This window comes from Pseudopodoces humilis, chromosome 6, assembly GCF_049639895.1.
Source record: "Pseudopodoces humilis isolate 2021_Gansu_Grassland_sample_001 chromosome 6, ASM4963989v1, whole genome shotgun sequence".
In the NCBI taxonomy this organism is placed as follows: domain Eukaryota; kingdom Metazoa; phylum Chordata; class Aves; order Passeriformes; family Paridae; genus Pseudopodoces; species Pseudopodoces humilis.
In genome coordinates this window covers 42,128,608-42,148,440 of record NC_142205.1, presented here as the reverse complement: position 1 = coordinate 42,148,440, position 19,833 = coordinate 42,128,608, and the positions used below count along the sequence as shown (strand labels likewise).

Here is a 19,833-nt window from a genome sequence, read left to right as displayed (position 1 = left end):
CAAAACATTTATTTTATTCAAAATTATTAAAGTAATGAATATAATATACCCTTTTTTTTCACTGTTACGTTAAAAGGTGCAAAGATTTGCATACCTATTAGGCACCATCAAACTATTTAGAAAAATGCAGAAATCTGCATGATGTGAGTTGTCTTCACATTTAATACAATATTTCTGAAACATTCCCATTTTCAGCAGAGAAAATAAAAAGGAGCCATCACAACATGACACCTAACAATTGATTTATTTTTTTTCCTTTTGGCTATTCACCTTTTCAGCTGTTTTAAAACACTTGTGATTTTTGAGAAAATGGTAACCTTGTGTAATCTGAGCAGGAGGTACTTTTAAGGATCTGAACATGTATTCAATGCCAGCATCAGCAGAGGTCTCTGGGACACAGAGATAAGAGTTGTCCAGAGGAATTGCTCAACAACTGATGTATTCAGGCACGGAGTGAAGAGTTGAATATTAACAGAGAAACTCTGATTGCTCAGAAGGGTTGATCCTATCACTGTGAAGCTGGAAATTAGTGCTGCTGCATATATATAAAAGAACAGAGGAGACCTCTCCCTGTCAGAGCTGATGAAAAGAGAAGACCACTGAGCTGCTCAAGCAAGCCAGCACCATGAAACTTCTCCTGTTGCTTCTGCTCTGTGTTTCCTCTGTTCAGTCCCAGGGATCTCTTGACTATGACGAAGAGGTTGTAATACTGATATTGATTAATAGTTAGTCATTAATAATTAATTTAATTGCATGCATGCCTTACTCAGATTATGTAAGTTAGCTAAATTAGAAGTTGTGGGAAAAGATAATCCAGTGCATGTTCTTTTTCTGCTTGAAATATTTAAATATTTAAAATATTTCTGCTTATTTTCTGAGTTTGGAGATATTTTCTTCCTATTTCTTTTTCTGTAGGGAATGAAGAAGGTAAGATTAGTTATTTAGCTGAATAATTTAAGGATACTAATGTAGAAATGTTGACATAGGATGTTACAGACAATTAGTATTAGGTATAAAGGAGTAGAAATGTGTAATTAATCATATCCTATCTCAAAGATAGTAGAAACTTTTCTGGATAGTCAGTAGACATTAAAAAACCCAAAACCAAACAAACTACCAGGTCATACAGCTTAACATTGGAAATTAAGAGGTAACAATTGCTAAACAGAAGGAAAAGCAATGAGAATAAATATAAAATAACGATTTAGTATATTAATATATTAATATATTTGTATAAGTAAAATTTTTTTTTTGAAACAATTTAGAATTTTGGTACACTTTTTTATAGTTTGAAAATCCTTGTAAAAATTAAAATGGTCTGGTGTCAGACTTTCTGACAATCTAAGCATGTGTGTCTGCATATTGACTACTGGTAACACTAACGTGTTAGATCATTTTCAGCAATTCTGTGATTTGTATGCTGTTTATTTTTAAAACTACATGAAGCCTCTGATGCTGGATCCTTTCAAACGTTTGTTATTTGGAGCTAAATCTGAGTGGGATTAGAAATGGCTGTAGGTTTTGTTTCAGTAGCTCAAACAACTATTAATTCAAATGGTTTTGTTTGAAAATATGCTTAGGGACCAGGCCTGTTTTCCTTGCTTAGCCTCTTAGACTTGGCCATTTCTGGCAGGTTTTGGGGAATGTATGCATCAGAGAGATCTCTACAAACCTAATCTGAGAGATGTTATTAAATGGTTTTCCCAATTTCACCAGTTAACAGCTTGTATGTGGCCTGAGACCTAATGATGTATTTGACTGTGGCCTGATTTTCTGAGACCTGACAAATATTCCTGGAGCCCAATAAAAAAACTGGGGCACTGAAAAAGTGCTCCTGAATATGCTTCTTAGCCCCAAGGATGTGTAATTACTTTTTTTTTTGTAGTCTACTGCTTGAAGTTTCATGGTGCTTAGCAGCTCTGAACTATGTAACATTTATTCCTTGGTCAAAATTGGCTATTGAACTACTGTTTTACTTTGTTTTCTTTAAAAACTTTTTAAGTTTTTTCAAGACTTTTTAGTGTATCTATATCTAGCTATGAAGAGTGACTATTCCTACAAGAGAGGGGATAGCAATTACTTTTTTGTAATGTCAGTATAATATTTCCATTATGGCTTTTTCATTCCATTCCCTGGTCTTCCTTGCTGTTTAAAATACTAAAGAGTGCTGAATGGATGCCTCCACCCTGTGCACCCTGTTTTGCAATAGCAGTTCCAGGTTCAGAGAGTTTCATCTCCCCTTGGCTATGCAGGATGACAGCCCTGCGCTGGACGTTCGGGGCCACCGACCTGTGGACAAAAGGCGTGAAATGGTGCCCACACTCCCACCTGTGGCACCTCCCATCAGCGGGGCTGGATACCGGGCCCGGCCCCCAAAGCGGGGGAAGGCGGTGGACAAGAAGGAAAGGACCGTCTATCCTGATGCTGGAGGCTGCAAGCACGCGCTGGAGGAGCTGGTAGGTGTCTGGCTGTTGAGACAGCTTGTGACATACTGTCCTTTCCCTCTAGTACACCCAACACAGAGTTTTCCTTGCCAAAGAAAAAAAAAAAAAAGCATTTAAAGCAGTCCAGCTTTTCCTCACTTTGCTTGGGTTTTCTAGGACTGCATTCAGAAGGGTAACGAGGCCATGGGATTGGTGGCATAGTCAGCCTACAGCAAAGATGGGGAGATGGGAGTTGAACCGTAAACCAGGAAAGGAAGTGTCTGTGGGTTAGACTGTGCCTTCCACCTGGCTTTGCACAGTTAACTATTAAGGACAGGAAAAACCTCTGCAGAAGTGCTGGATTCAGTTTCAGGCAATCTTAAGGAACCCTAGGGACCAAAAAAAAACCCCAACCTTCCATGTCGTTCTTAAAATTAGTTTCAAAATGTAGGTCTAGTCTACCCTCAGTCATTGCTGCAGCTCTTATGGGACAGCATACCAGCATGCTGACATCCAGCACACCCTTTGCTGCCTTGCAGCAGTCTATTACACTGTCTCTGCCATGATCCCTGCTGGAAAACACAAGCTGTAACAATGCTGAGAGGCATCTTAGTGACTGAGCACAAGTTTGAGTGTGGAAGTTGCCAACAAATGATGTTTGTTAAAGTTTATTTAGATTCTGAAATTCCCGTTCTCCCATTACAAACTCTTTGCTGTGTTCAAAGGTATGTTCACTGATGGGACTAGAACTTGTTTGCTTTTATTCACAGCCCTTTTTCCTCCTTTCTTTAAGGGAGTGATGTGTCCAACTGGATGTGAGCTGCGAACTACACTGTTAAAACAGGAAAGAAATGTGAAAGCAGTTATTAATGATCTAAAAGTTAAAGTGAACACACTTTCGGAGAGCTCCTCAACTTTCTATGAATATGTGACCATTCTAGAAGATAAATTGGTAAAGAGGCAAAAACAAAGAAAAGGTATGCTATTTCTATGAACTATGAGTGTAAATGGTATTGCAATTTTATTGGCATTCCTACAGTTACTTGTTAGTGAGACTTCTTAAAAAAATTAAAAGTACCATGGAATATCTAGCAAAGCAGGGTTCTGTGACTGTGACCTCTTAAATCTTAAAAAACATCCTTTGAGAGAGGCAAAGGAATGGATCTCATATTAAGCCAAGATTCATATGAGGTCTCTAAACATACATCATTCTTGTGTTCCCCTTACCTGTTTTCGTATGTCCATCCGATCCATTTATGACCAGCCTCTGGATTGACACCATAGCTCCCCAGAAAGAAGGGAATTACTGCTTTTTGGCAGAGTAAAGCACCACTGGTAAATCTATTAGCTAGCAAAGAAACAACAGTACACATGTACCACTTTCCTGAGAGTATCTGCATAGTTTTTGCACACTGTAGAAAAGTAAGGAAAAGAAATGCCCTTCCTGCCTTCCTTCCTAGTGGCATCTCAAATTGTACTTACAAATTGCTCTTCATCATTTCCTAACTGTTTTTCATCCCTATGCTTTTCTAGACAATGATGATTTACTTTCTCAGTACAACACAGAAGTAGAATTGCACTATAATTATATAAAGGATAATCTGGACAATAACATCCCATCCAGCCTCAGGGTCCTTCGTGCAGTTGTGGATTCTTTACATAAAAAGATACAAAAACTGGAAAATGCCATTGCAACTCAGGTGGACTACTGCCGTTCCCCATGTACGGTTTCCTGCAATATTCCTGTGGTTTCAGGCAAAGGTACTCATTCAGCTATAATGACATCTTTTCTCCCATTTATGTCACTGTTCAAACTGATGGATGCATCTGAAGCCTGTACAATTGATTAGGATATTAGGAAAGATGGAAAGTGATTCTAGATAAAAAAATAAAATTCTTTTCTGGATTACTATACTGGTCAGACCAAAGATCTGTCCACTATAAGTCTTTGCAAGTGATCGGTAGCATTTTAGAGAAATACATGCTTCAGGGTTTTTGTAGGGTAGAGGTGATACTTATGTGACTATCATAGTTGTACTCTTGATTTTTTTTTCAGTCAAGGAAGAAGCTTCTTTGAAAGCTTCTTTCACAAGCTTGTCTAGTTCAGGAAGTCACTGTAAGGTATACAGTGTTGTATCACTTAGTTTGAAGATTCAGAAATTCCTCTTTGGAAAAGCTGCACAGTGCAGTATTCTTTCTTCCATGATTCTTTCACTTGATGTATTACAGAAATCAAGATGAAAGTAAAATACTATCTACAGACATTTAAAACTGTCCCTGTATAACAGCAAACCAAAAGATAAGAAGACTGTTGAAGTTCACAGATCTTTCAGTAATAGTTTCTGTTTTATTCTTGCAGAATGTGAGGATATCATCAGAAAGGGAGGCGAGACATCTGAAATGTACCTCATCCAGCCAGATCCTTTCGTCAAACCGTACAGAGTATACTGTGACATGGAAACAGATAATGGAGGTTAGTGTGAAATAGCTATGTTGTTATAATATTAATTTATCAATGCTACCAATAAATCATATTAGTAATTTCTATTTTATACAAAGAAATATGAAATTATACCTTTTGTAATTACTTAATAATTAAATCTGATTGACTCATTCAGGGAAGTCTTCTTGAGGTCATCTGCTGATGGAGAATAGGATACTTCTATTGTGAAACTGGAAATAAATTATGTATGTATGTTACCATCATGGATGGTGCATAGGTGGTCAGACCAGGACAACATGGCTCATTTCTTACCCTTCTCCAAAGCACTTGACAAAAGACCAGGGCTGTCCTTCAAGTTCTGCTTTTCCCACCTTTCCTTATGAAGCAAGGTTCTACTTAAGTGAGACCAAAAGGGGCAAAGCTGAGCTCAAAAGCAGTGAAGGACTTGCTGCAAGGAAGCCCTATGCTCCTCTGGTCCTGAAGTGAAGTTAAAAAGACTGTATCTTAATGTTTAATGCTCCTTTTTGGAGCATTAAACTGGTAATTTAATCTAAATATTCTTGCTCGTGCAGGCTGGACTTTGATTCAGAACCGCCAGGATGGCAGTGTTAACTTTGGAAGAGTATGGGATCAGTATAAAAAAGGATTTGGAAATGTTGCAAAGAGTGGAGGGAAGAACTACTGTGATACACCAGGTAAAACACTGAGTGTAAAATGCAAAGAGCTGTTCTTACTGAAACCATTTTCTCCTATTTTTTGAGGCTCTTAGATTTTTTCAAAATTAACTAATGCGCTCCAGCAGACCTATAGGCAAATAATAAAGTATATTGTGAATACTTGAAATATATTGTGAAGTCTGTTTCACAGAAATCTCACTTGTTGCTTCTCAGGTGAATATTGGCTTGGAAATGACAAGATCAGCCAGCTTACCAAAATAGGGCCCACTGAAGTTTTAATTGAAATGGAGGACTGGAATGGTGATAAAGTATCGGCTCATTATGGAGGTTTCACCATACAGAATGAAGGAAACAAGTATCAGCTTTCAGTTAGTAACTACAAAGGCACTGCAGGCAACGCGCTGATGGATGGAGCTTCCCAATTGCATGGGGAAAACAGGACAATGACAATTCACAATGGCATGTACTTCAGTACTTACGACAGAGACAATGATGGATGGTATGTACTTGCACTAGCCATTCAAAATAAAAACAGAGCTGAATATAGAATAGTTCTGTAATTTGCCATTAGTTTTCATAGCATTTGTAGTATGTCAAAATATGTTATATCCTGTCAAGTTACCAGCTAAATGTCTATGCAGTTCTCTTGGCACAGCCAAGGACAGGAAGAAGTATATATTAGGTTAGTGACAATCCACAAGTCAGAAGCAAGCACACTGAATTTTACTGATTCCATGAATGACTTACCAAAGAAAAAGCAGCAAATCTGGATGCAGTCTGTTCATGGTCAGAGACTGACAGCAGCAGTGCTGAGGACACTAAATAGGAATATTGGTACTCACTCCAGTAAAATATAATAGGTCCTGAAGAAAGAGGCAGGTAGCATGTCCATTTAAAAAGCAATGTTCTGCCTACTCAGAAGACAGGAGCTCAGTTGTAAAGTACATAATAGAGCACTTAGTATCTCTAATCTGTGCTTAATACCTGATTACATATTCATGAATAAAGGAATTGTTTATGTTGGAGAAGACATACATTTCTCATTGCTTTCTCTCTTTAAATTTCATTGATATTTTAATTATCATTATGAACTGCAAGTAACCATAGTTATCAATCAGTAAACTAAAATGATATTCCCAAAGAGGTGCAACTAAAATTTGATTTGTTTTTCTTAGCTGCTTTACTTTCTGAGTGCACCAGGTAGTACACACTTGTGATGGTCAATTCTTTATAGAAAGTTCAGAGAGGACTTACATTTATTTAAATTTATTTATTACGGTATGTGTACTCTGTTGATATGTTAGCCTATGTTACAGATGTCACTCTCAACACCTTTTTTTTTTCCCCCTTCATCAGGTTAACTTTAGATCCAAGAAAACAGTGCTCCAAACAAGATGGTGGTGGATGGTGGTACAACCGCTGCCACTCAGCCAACCCCAATGGCAGATACTACTGGGGAGGGACCTACAGCTGGGACATGGCAAAACATGGGACAGATGATGGTGTTGTATGGATGAACTGGAAAGGGTCATGGTATTCAATGAAGAAGATGAGCATGAAAATCCGGCCATACTTTCCACAGTAACCATTATAAAAATGTACAGAATCAGGGATTTCCTTTTAGTATTTGTACATGGTTATCTTTTTAGCATGGTACTCAGTCTTATCTTTACATACAAGAACCAAATTGTACATACAACCGTATTGTGACCTAAAGTGAAAAGCTGTGTCAAACGTAAATCTAAATCTGTCTGATGAAAATAACTCACAAGTGTATTTTTTCCAGTTTTCATTTGTTCACAAGAGAGAATTAGCTATTATAGAATAACATTGATAAAATAAAACCAACTTGTTTCACTCTTTTACAAAGGTCATTTTTATCTCTTTTAAAGAGGCAGAGGATTATTTCTAAATGTTTTCTAAAAGTTAATAAAGTCTTAAAACTAAAGTATTCTTCATATTATTCTTAAGTATTTATGCATAATCTGGGGAGAAAGAAGCTCATTCCACTAAAAAAGAGACAGTTGTTTTCTTTTATATTATAAAAGTAACTACTTGTGTAACAAGCTGAGATGGAATAAAAGTGAAAAGAATATTGAACAAATGAGTAGGTCACTAGTCCCTTAGCTCAAATCCTGTTTCTGGATAAAATATGACCTTTTCTGGGCCATACTTGCTTTCACACATATGTGTTTTTCACAAAATCCCTATCATGGGACTAGAGTAATCAATGTGTCCAGTCACAGAGTAGTGGAAGTTGAGTATTTCATCAAACCTAGCAGTCTATGCTCCCTTTGAGCAAAGACAAGACTTCCCACCCTCGTAGAAAGGATGAACATCTCTCAAAGGGGTCTGCCTTCCTCTGCAAAGATCACTAGGGGTGGATGGATCCCACCTGAAAACTTTAGTGTTTATTTAATCTGTGAAGCCCAAGAGGACAAGAAGGAGACATAACGGCAGCTTCTCACTAAAGGATCACAAATGTTCAGCATCCACACAGGCAAGCTTCCAATGAGGCTAAGGAACAAAAACATAATGTGCAAGTGGAAACCTCTTTTCCAAAAGCACAGACACCTCCTCACATTTAAGTGTAAAGATGTCTTTGCTCTTCAGCAATCTTTCTGAAAAGGTTACACAGTGGCTGTATTTGAGAAGCACTGAAAAAAAGGCTAAAATGAGCTGCTTTCCAGTATTTGATGATCTTGTTAAATGGTATGCAACACATCAGTGAGATTAGAGGTGAGGAAGTTTGTTCATGCTTCTTTCTAGAAGCACAGAAATATTAAACAGTGAAAATACTTGTATAATTTTATGCCATAAGGCATAAAGGTAAATACAATGTGGTCTTCTGTAATTGTGTGACCAATATAACTGATATTCGATGCAGACAGCTTTTTTCTAGAAGATCCTTACCACACACTGTCAGCAAGCTGATTTAAACCCATTACCCTTAGAAGAATTCTTGCTTGGCACATGTGCTGAGAAATATTCGGGTGGCTCCTCAACTTACTTGTTCTGGTTAGAGTGACCTTTTAGTGGTTACTAGAAAATAGCCTGTTTTGGGAGTTGCATTTTGATGAGTTATCATGGAGTTGTCTTATTTTGAAGCTACAAATATGCATGGTGAGCTATGATTCATCAGTGGGATGGAAGATCTATGTCCATATTTATAAAATCAAAGCTTAGGAGATTCTTAAAAGTGAGTCCTAAAATGCATGCATTCTTTGTGTACTCCATGTTAGGTGTGTGACAAAAGTGAGAGCCCACACCACCCTTGGTTCTGTCTGAGAGCTGTCTGCCACTGCTGTTGTGCCCCCCTTGAAATGGAAATGAGAGTGTGAATGTTGAACTTGGTTAGACTTTCACAGTCCATGTCAGTGGAGGCAGCATTTCCTTGTGAACATACTTCTAAATATCTTTACTTCTTTAACACTCCTAAAACAAAGTAAATAATTAAAATTAAAAATTTTTATCTCAAAGTCAAGGTGTGAGCTGCCAAAGACATAGACAAAGTTCATATAAAAGGTGTTTTAAATCAGTATTTCCTTGTCATTTAAAAATAAGATCAAAAAAGTCTTGTTGATAATTGATCATTGTTTATTTTTTAATTTCCAAATGTGCTCAGTTGCCTTTAAATTCAGTGGGTAAAGGTACATCATACGTACATACATACATATATAAAAAATCTTTTCAACTTGTATTCATAACATGCATTAAAGGCTTGTCTTTCTACAGGGTTTCTATGGGCCTGATTTTCATTCTAACAGTTTTTAGGGAATAGTCAGAGGCTTTAAATGGCAGCCAGACTACGCCATTTTCGATCTCGTAGGGGACATTGTACCTGGGGTCGTAATGGCCCCCCAGGTAGTAAATGCCATTGAGGTTGGCAGCCTGGCAGCTGTTGTACCACCATCCCCCCCCATACATCTCGGCACAGTTCTCCTCCCAGTGGTCCTGGTCCTGGTCAAAGGTGCTGAACTTCATCTGGGCATGGGACGTGTACTCGGTGCCCTCTTCCAGCCAGCCTGTGATCAGGGCATCCCCAGCAGTACCCTCGTAGGAAGACACGGTGAGGGTGTACCCTTCAGCTTCAGACCCTACCTGTACGAGATACTCTGCAAACACAGCATTTCCATCCCAGTCCTCTAACTCTACCCGAAGGAGAGTATCATTCTGTGTCAGCAAGTGTAGGTTTTCATTGCCCAGCCAAAACTCTCCTCGCCCCCTGCCATCCACACTGCCGAAACCTTTCTTGTAGTCTTGCCAGGTCCGGTTAAAATTCACTGATCCATCCATTCTCTGTTGGATCAATAGCCATCCTCCCAAAGTGGTCTCTTGGTCGCAATAAACTGACAAAACCTTATTGGATCCCGCTGGCTTGATTTTGAAAATGCCACTTTTGGCACCAGAAGTGTGTTTCTGGCGGATATCATCACAGTCTAAAAAAAAAAGTTGATCTGGTTTGACAGAAGTTATCAGCAAAATTTAATAAAAGGTTCAGAGGAATCCAAATACCAATAGCTCAGAGCAAAATTCTTAGACATTTCTTGGATTATGCTAGGTATAGTGACAGGCAACATTAAAAAGAATTCAGGAAAGAAAACTTTACATATTTCTTAAATCGTGAATTTTCTATGTAACACCCAAGTATTAATGAAATATTTTCCCTTTTGTTTCTGAGGTGGTAACAAACAGACACAGTGCTTGCATTTAATCATTATACTGTTGTACTACAGTATCTAAAATCAACGTGTCAGTTTGGTTATGGATGGAGTTCAGCTCCACTACCTCAATAACTACCTTTCCCAGTGCTGGGTGTCCTTCGCTTCCCTCCTGATGGTCTGAAGCTGCGTGCCTGAAAGTCTGGGGTATCCTCTGCACTCTGATCATGTTCCAACCCACCTAGCCGCTCATTTATTTCACGGATCTTTACTGATTTGGTTTCAAAAGTAGAGCCTCCCTTGTTCTTGAAACTAGAAGAGCTGGTTGCTAAGGTCTTGGAGTGACTTGCACTGCCAGATGGGAATCCAGATGGCTGAAGTCTTCCAAAGTCATCTTCCTCCTCCTCTCCTAAGTCTCCAAATTTGTCTTTTCCCCCATGAGTCCCTGAATGACTGGATACTCCTGTACCTGTGTGGCTACTGCCTGTGCCAGTAGTGTGTCTGCTGGTTGTGAAGCTGCTGGATCTACTAGCCTGCTTAGTAGCAGTGGATGGAGAGTCAGGGGTAAAAAATGACTCTAACTCAGGGAATACAGTCTCTAGCTTGTGCAAGGCATCTGCACCACTAAAATGATAGGTGCTCCCTTCCCTTCCAACATTTCCATGTAAATAGGAGCAGTCTGAGCCATCAGAAGAAACTGTTTTCTCAACTACTTCTTCTCTAGGGCCATCAGGCCCGGCAACAATTTTTTTGGTGGTAGTTTTGGTGCATCTACGAACACTGGAGGTTTTGTCTCCCAGACTAAGGGTTTCTCTCCCATGAGCAGGATTAGCTAATTTGCTGGTGTATGAAGTCTCATCTGCCCTTGATTCTGCTGTGTGATATGAGCTGTCGCCTCGAGAGGATTTCGCATCTGTCTCTGGTCTTTCTAACACCATTTCCATCTGCTTGATGTCATTAATTATTTTCAGAGCTTGCATTTCTGGCAGAGGCTTATGCTTAAAATGATCAGGAACACTAGAGTCCTTAAGTGGTCTCATTTTCAGTGTGCTTAAGGGAATTGTTTGAAGCTCTGGGTTCAAGTTGATGGAGTTGGCTTGGGCAAGCTGCTTCTGGATGTTGTCGTAGCTTTCTTTGTCCACCTTGTAATCAAAACTTCTAGCACAGGTTCCTTTGCAAGCTCGTATCTTAATATCAATGTCCACCTGCATAACCAGAGAGAAGCAATTTGGTTAGGGAGCTTTCCTGACTTTCTCAGGCAAGGATATCTTCTACTGAACAGGGGAAAGGTGAAAGCTGCCCTAATAACCCCCACCTACAGCTGAGCTTTTCCAAAGGTTGTTTTTGATGTTGTCATAGGTTTATTTCCATTGTAAATACAATGTGTGCAATGGCATCATACACATGAGTTCCATGGAAAAGAACATTGTAGAAGGTTCCCAATTTCTGCTTCCTTTATTTTTGGGATTTAGAGGTGTCTTCCTGGTTTTGGAAAGGGTGCTGCAGAATTGGTCCATGGGGATTGGGTCAGAAATGGGCCCTCCAAAGAGAGGGGAAGATTCTGTCATGGCCCTGCTGTGAGGTCTGACAGCTTGAGGTTACCATTGCTTTCTCAAATGATACAAATTATGGATTTCTGTTCTAGGAATCTAAATGAGCCTTTGAGCAAAACCACTCTTTGTGCCAGGACTTTTCCCTGCATTACCATCAGAAGAGCTGGTTGTAACCTGAGAACACAGGTTTTAATGCCAGCCCTAGCTGTGGGCAGCAGTAGCAGCACTGGGGATGGACAGAGCATGTCCCTTTCTAACTACTCAGCAACTCCTTACAGGAGGAGAAATGCCTCATACAGAAGCAGTTATCAGCAGATGGAGCATCCTTGTGGCCTGAGAGAAACAGCAGATGGGACTAGGAACTCACGGAACTCAGCTGGTTCCTACAGAGCAGAAGTAGAAAACCAGGATGGATAGAAAGCAACTCATTTAGGGATTTGTCCCAGCAAGTCAGATCCTGTGAGAGTTGTACCATGTTTCCTCCCCATTGGAGCACTGCTCACCATAGAGGACAGATCCCCTTTTTGTAGCTAAGGCTTGGAAAGAATGGGAAGTGCATAGCAGAGACCTACCTCTAAGCGCTTCATCTCCACCACTTGTTCCTGGATGCTGCTCTGCAGAGCTTTAATCCTGTTCAGTTGAGTGACAACTCTCTGCTTTAATGTCACAATTCTCCGTCTGAGTTCTCCTGACAGGCGATCATAAGTCTCATCAAGCTCTGAAACAAAAATGCCTCACAGTCAGCTATGCCCATGTGCTTTTCTTTCCTAAATATGTATCATATTTTAAAATAGGTAATTAAATACATAGTTGAGAACATACTTCTCATAGTACTGAGCAGATTAAAATTAAATTAATTTTTGCTAACTAGTTAAGAGTCTATTATTTATGATTGTTCCGTTTCTTGATAATAATATGCAGTGCAGCCCATACTTTCACGACATATGGCTTATTAACAAAAAAGTAGTAATTCAGTAATGGATAATAAAACTGGGCACAAGATACTCACCCTGAGCACTGTCCAGGTTTGGTTTTAGTGCATTTACAGTTTCCACAATTATCTGATTGGACTTCTTATAGTTGTTTTGATTATCTGAGAGCAGCTTTTTGATTTTGTCTATTCTTTGACTATACTCCTGATCCTTTTCATCAATTAGTCCTTGCATTCTGCATCCTGATGGACATTTGGTACCCTAGAATTGAAAGAGGGAAATAATTGTGCTAAAATCCTCAAGAGTAAACATCTTGTATAATGGAATCAACAAAGCACATCCTCAGAAAGCTTCTGTAACTGTGGGGTGAGGAACAAGTAAACCTTTAGTTTCCCCTCTCCTCTGTTCCTCATGGGTGAGATTTTTTTGTCTATATATATTTCTAAAGATCTGCTGTAAGAAGTCTGTCATCCAGTTAGGGAGGATGTTAGAGGTCAGCATTTTTAAGTAAAGTTTTCCTCAGAAAACCTTAATGTTCTGACAGACTTAAGCTATTTGCCAAGAAGTCATCAAATAAATGTACCATAGGAAAGGACTGAGATGCAAGAGGCAAGAAAGAAAGAAATTAATAGTTTATATACAAAGATATCTAGTCAATTATTATGAAACTTCTACTGAGCACCTTGTAATTTGACTTCCTAAGAATTAACTAGTGAGTGTATGTGATTTCTAGCTACTTCTTTTCTTTATCTCACAACTCTTTATGGTGCCTTTCTTTTATGAAAGCCAAAAGTGGCAATACCAAAATTCCAAAAATAAATAGTCCTTATGTTTTCCTAGGGTTAGCCTTCATTTAATCCTTCTTTTCCAGACTTGCTTTCTCTTCTCATTCTGCACCAGTGCAAACTTCTCCCTGTTTCTTTTGTCTCCATTTTTTCCTTTCTGCCTTTGTTTCCTACAGGAGATCTGTGCAGGCTGCCCCGACCTGAAGCGTTACCTACAGCTGAACCTCACGTTGGCCTGTGGCACCTGATGCAGTGATCCAGCTGCTGATCCAGCTGAGGCCCATGGGTGCCCTACAGACGAATCCCACTCTCACCCCGGTGCTGATCACTCACCCAGTCGTCATCCGCACAGAAGGGCCAGCTCTTCTCAGACTGGCAGCTGGACGGGGACTTGTGCTCCACGATCCTGGGACCACGCACTCCTGCACCCACCTGTTCAAAGGTACTCCCTCCATCCTGTGCCTGCCAGGAAGACAAAGGGGAAAAGTAAAAACCGAGGTTAAGTGAATAGCTGTGGAGGGAGCAGAAATACAATGCTGATGTACTCAAGCACTCAGCTGCTGGGTGGCAATCACAGCCATCCGGTAAGAATCACACCCAACAGTGCAAGGATTTTGTTCCAACGTTTCTTGCAAGATATGGTTTTGTTTGTTTTGTCAGAAAAAAAGCTTTACAACTCTTTAAATTAATGCTTTTATGTAGAGGGTTAGTGATGCTCTGGGTATATTATGATAATATCATTCCACAGAAATATTTCATCCTATGTGCAAATATAAAATTAACTTGAAATTAGACTGCTGGAAAAGTAAAATTAAATACTTTAAAAATAAAATTTCCATTAGCTGAAATACTCTAAAATTCTTACTGTCACTTTACCATCTTCAGTCTACACAAAAGTAGCTTATAGATATATGAGTTTTTCCATTAGCGTTTCTAATTTTAATCACAGTTGGTAACTAAAAGCTTTTAGCACAATTCTGCCTGACAAAAAGAGCAAAAAAGCCACTAACACAATTAAAAAAACAATTTCGTTGATGGATGGGTTTCACTGTGCTAATGGAAAGTAGAGAAATAAATATGCTGAGATTTTCTTCAAACCTGAGAAGAAAAATTGATATATACAAGCTAATTACTGGATAAAACATGACAAGGATTCCTACAGTGTTATCACTTAGTAAAAGATTATTTTTTTTTAAATTTTATTTTTTTTATTAAAGAAATCTGTGCCTTAGGGCTTAAGATACAATTAGGTCTGACTGGAATTCTCTGTGCACCTTTTGTGCTTTTCAAACATTATAATTAATGCTTGAAAATATTAATGACTACTTCTTATAATGACTGATGATTAATTCTGAAGTTGAGAAAGTGAACCTAATTCTAGCCTCCAGGGTCAGAACCACTCTGAGGAACTGGAATGTCTTTATTAAAATCAGCAGATTCAAATTCAGTAGTCTGATTAATTAATGATTTGGTGTGGCCCAAGTGCCTCTTAAAAGTAGCACATATATCCAAAAATGCCCTTTAGGCATTGATGACTCCAATATGACTGCTTCTGTTTTGTCCCAACTGCTTCCTATCTGTCATTTGTTAAAACAGGCATTTTCTTTAAAAAAAAACAGTCACAAAGAAAAATGTTAAGAATATAACATAAGATTATGGACTTAGTCTTCAATGGGAAAAAAAAAAAGGTTATATTAGCACAGCTGAAAATCATGTTTATCTCTGTCCTTATCAATAATTTGATTCCTATTTAGCTGTAGTTTAAGCTGATGTTGCTGCTACAAGAATCCTTGTTTATAAATATGTCTTTCATAATAAAGGTATTGTGTGCCATTTGTAAGTAGAAAACCCTGCTGAAATACTGTCCAAAGGAAAGCAGAGTTCATCCCAATAAACGTGAAGATTCCTGAGTGGCTGGAGCCACTAGCATCCAGCCAGTTATATTTAACACTTAGAGAATCACCTATGAATGTTTGAATTCATGTTAATGAATTTGCTTTGCTGCCCCTGAAGCCAGGCAGATTCAGCAAAACTATGGAGAGCTGGATACTCCAAAAATACTGACGAAATTTTATCAGTGAAGTGGTTACACTAAGTTGCTGCCTATGTGTATGCATTGAATTTTGCAAGCTGGTGATAGACAAAAGTTATCTATCTCATGAATGAACATTAAATAAATGCTTACTATTCAAAACAGAAAGATACAAAAAGAACCAAGTAAGCAAATTCATACCCAGGCTATGCTGAGGCACAGGAGCACACAGAGGATCCTCACAGGTATCATCTTCGGGAGAAGAGCAAGAACTATGACTGAAAGGATGCTCTTTGCCAGTCTTTTAGTGCAATTTAAACCTGAATGCAAAGCTGAGATTAATCATTATGCTCCCTTCTGTTTGCAGAAAAAACACACCGAATTCCCCCCTCCCCCTTTCGTGATTACTTACGGCCTCTTGCACAAGTTTCTGGTGTTATTTGCTCCAGATAAGTTTGTTCAACGCCAACATGCAGGCAACACCAAGAATTCCAGGAAAAAATTCTGTCTAAAACTGTTTCTTGTAACTGGACAATCAACAAAGATGTATGTCAGCACTAGTGGGATCCAGCAGTGCTTACCTGCTGGAAAACACACACTCAGTGTGATGGGCATTTAGCTTAATAAACAAAGAGCTGATATTTGAAAAAGGAAGTCATTGCTTTGCCTGCATGTTGGTGTTGAACAAAATATACTGAGGTCCACAGAGAATCTCCCACTCAAACTCAAAAAAGCTCAATTTTTGACTCTCTGATAGACACAAAAGTCTAGTGAAAAATCACAAGCTGGTAATTTTCATGCTCAGGAACACAAGAATTGCAGGTACAACCTTTGTGGGCTTTCCTTGGACATAAAGCCATGGACTGTGCTTTACCACAGGATCACATATGATATTTCTCCCACTGAATTCCTTCTGCCTCACACTGAGCATGGGGATGGTGCTCCACAGGCAAGCATCTGCCCAGAGCTGTAGTCTCCTTTCAGTGTAGGATGATACTCTGCTTAAAGACTGCTTAAAGGTTTAAGGATTTTCCTACACTACATTACATTCATTCCCTGGCCATGACTTTCCCCTTTTCACAGTTATAGAAACCAGGTGAGAAGGTTAAGTAAAAAGTAGCTATTAATTTTTGGGATCCATTTTGATAGTCTGAAGTCTTCAGAACACACCCTATGTGCAGATCTCGTTGCTGGCAGCTGTCTCTCTGTGCCAGCACCACAGCTCAGGGAGAGCAGCTGGCAGCCAGCTCTGAGACATGTGTCTTGCCTCTGGTCCCACAGGAACTAGGTGATCAGGGCAGGAATAGCATCTAGCTCTTCAGGGTATCAGATGTAAGTAAGGGACTACTGTGCCCCACCCTATCTTGCTAACTATCTGTGTTACAATCTATGCAACAACTAAAGCATCCTTCATAATGCAGATGTGATATGTCACTTTGGTTCTAACTTTTCCCAGTTTGTCAATGCTTAATTTTGTGATCATCAATAATAACATTCTAGTTGTAATTTAATAGGCCTTAAAAATCAATAGTAGTAATAGTAGTAGTAATTTCTACCTTTTCAACCATGCTGACAGAGGATGTGACAATTTGCTAGGTGCTGTTCCAGGTGCTTGTCACCAGGTTAACAGGGGACATGGCAAGTAGCATGTTCCAGACCTCTTCTGACCCTGAGGGATGGCACAGCTCTCTGGTGACACTCAAACACAGTAAACTTAACTCTGGTCCAAGTAAAACTTGGCCACTAAGGCTAGAGGGACTGGAAAAAACTTGATATCTGATCATAAACATTAGGTAAGCTAAGAGAGGTTCCCTGCTTGCTGTAAAGGGAACTGCTGGGGGAAGCTGGGGTGAAGGAGGAGCTTCTCAGGCTTTACAGTTAGGGGCTGAGTCTGTGCCTGACCTTCAGCCTATACCTCTGTTTTCATGTTGCAATCATTCAGTCACTTCTGTCGGTGTTTGTTCGAAAGGCTGGAGGCCAAGAGCTAGATAAACTTTGGATTTAACTTTAATTCAGGATCAAAGGACAGAAGCACAGTTCACTACTTCATCTGCCCTGCTCCTGGCTGAACACCACAGTAACAGTCGGGGAGTCTGGGATGTAGATGTGGTTTGGTTGCCCTAGATGTGAGCGTCACCTTGTTTGTCCAGTGCTGTCGTGTGTCCCGCCCTACCGCCAGTTTCCAAGTGGTGCCTTCTGCTCCTCCTACCTGCTCATCCACGACTCTTCTCTCGATGCTTTGTCTCAGACTTCATTCTCCTCCAGACTCAGCTCTCATCTTCGCTTTCTCTTCATATGGTCCTCAAACTACTTGACCATTTTGAAGTCATTACTAGTCAATCCCAGCACTTTGTCCCACATTTTCCCCATGCAATATCCCAGAACTGAGGAAACAAGAAGTCCTGCAGTCCACCCACTTTATTTGATTCTTTCTTCCTCTACCTCTTCCTTGTTCACTTTTTTTCTTTCTTTTTTCTTTGCCTTTGGAGTGAGATTCCTCTGTTTTGTGCTACAGTGGTCTTTGGAAGAGTCACTGCAAGCTCAAGATGTGAAAGAAAGGCCACCAAATCCTCTAATAAACTTTCAGAAAGTGAGAGGTACAGACTTTTCTGAATACAGGTCACTTTTACAATAGGCTACAGTCTGAGATATGTATGATAATAAATGATTTAGAAAACAGACATATACTCTGCTCTTAGTATACAAAATAGGGACAGTAAGTTCAATTGCAATGTACTTGCTTGCAAAAAGTAATACTGAGAGTATTCAATTTTTAGGAGCTAGAAGAAACAGGACTTCTTTTCTAGCTTCTTTCTGATAGATAAGGGATTGGATACCATAGGAAGGAGCTTCCAGAGGCATGAGTCTTGCCAGATTTCTTTCAGGGCCCAGAGGACACAACTATGGGCTGGGATCCTGCAGACTCACTCTGGCATAGGACTTGATTGAAAGACCAGGCTTCTTGGATTCACTGGCTCTGATCCTTCTGACCAAGTAGAAACGTAATGAGCAATGCAATAGCAAATGTAATCTAAAAAAAATCTAAACCAGGAGGGCCAATAACAATTCTGACCTAGTAGTGTGTAAATACAGATATCAAAGTGACAGAGGTGAAAGGAATATTTTTTAAAATCCATGTTGCAAATATATAAATCGTATCAATCTAGAGTCATGTCATAGGTGGCATAAATTGAAAACAGAAAGTGGAAGGGACTCAACCAATGCTACTCAAGCAGCTGTTTGCAGAACCAGCAGGAGACTGGGCTTGCCAACCTTTCCCTTGCAGCCTTCTCTCCAGCCTCTACACATACTGCTTCAGCTCCATGGAGACATGGGAGAGGCCTTACAGCACAAGTGTTCAGGAAAACTGCTTTGCTTGGCAAGGAATTGAGTGTCAAGGCTGGCAGCGAGCTGTGCATCATGGCTGGTTGCATGGATACAACAGAGTTGTGCAAATATACCAGTTCATTGATGTGGAGGTGTCATCCCTCCTCTCAAGGTGTTGTTAACCTCATCTGACCCTAGCTAATGATGCCTTCTTTTCTCCTGAGAAACCTGTCTTCCTCTTAAATTTTGGCCCAAGAGTAAAAACTCAAGAAGAGGGAGTTGGCAGTTTATCATGATGTGGAGACTCAGATCCAGGGAAGATGCTCAGCCTCAGAGACATTTGGGCATCAAAACTGGAAGACTGTTGAGGCAGCTTGAACTGACTGCAAGGTCTCTTTTATCACTGCAGTGTCCTCCTGTCTCTAAAATAAAGCACTTGAATGTGCTATTTAGAGATATCAGGCAAACTTCTGGTCTTTCTTAAGTAGCTAAAAATAAAGACCAGGATACACTTCCATTTCACTTCTTAACGCATCAGCTTGAGATAGTGATAGTTTCTAGCTCTGAGTGTATCTTTTGTTGAGGAATTTTTCCACAAACCTAATTTGTTTTGCTAACAAATCCCTCAAACACTCATCATATTTTGAGGAGGTACATTCAGACAGCATTGCACACTCTTTGCTGGTTGTGATCTGTGTTGTGGATTTGCTTATGTGGATCACTTGGGAAATTATTATCAGATCCAGAGGAAGAAAATGCAAGTAAAATGCAATCAATTTCTGATGCAAATTTTAACATTTTTTGGTTGCATGACACTATGTTGAAGGAATTTTTAAATACTTTGAAAAAAAAAGAGGTGTATGTGGGAATAATAGCTATACAGTGTAATACTATTTGTCATATAGCAAATGAAAGTTATTCTGAGTAAAATTTGAGAAACTTGTTAATAGGTATGGTCTGGAGTAAAATACCTGCTCTTGGTCGTTGACACTACCTAGTA

General features: G+C 39.4%; 2 protein-coding genes across 2 annotated transcripts; one reads left to right on the top strand and one right to left on the bottom strand.

Annotated features, from left to right (window-relative positions):
• Positions 1 to 547: 547 nt before the first annotated feature.
• FGB (fibrinogen beta chain) lies at positions 548 to 7,494 on the top strand. The gene is made up of 8 exons (XM_005517570.3): positions 548 to 700; positions 2,253 to 2,456; positions 3,217 to 3,400; positions 3,957 to 4,184; positions 4,783 to 4,896; positions 5,439 to 5,561; positions 5,757 to 6,042; positions 6,900 to 7,494. The coding sequence occupies exons 1-8, from the start codon at positions 626 to 628 to the stop codon at positions 7,126 to 7,128; spliced, it is 1,443 nt and encodes a 480-aa protein (XP_005517627.1). The 5' UTR covers positions 548 to 625; the 3' UTR covers positions 7,129 to 7,494.
• Positions 7,495 to 9,119: 1,625 nt separating this feature from the next.
• FGA (fibrinogen alpha chain) lies at positions 9,120 to 15,825 on the bottom strand. The gene is made up of 6 exons (XM_005517571.3): positions 15,708 to 15,825; positions 13,808 to 13,936; positions 12,767 to 12,950; positions 12,330 to 12,475; positions 10,344 to 11,409; positions 9,120 to 9,982 (listed from the first exon to the last, which is right to left on the bottom strand). The coding sequence occupies exons 1-6, from the start codon at positions 15,756 to 15,758 to the stop codon at positions 9,273 to 9,275; spliced, it is 2,286 nt and encodes a 761-aa protein (XP_005517628.1). The 5' UTR covers positions 15,759 to 15,825; the 3' UTR covers positions 9,120 to 9,272.
• Between the last annotated feature and the right edge of the window lie 4,008 nt (positions 15,826 to 19,833).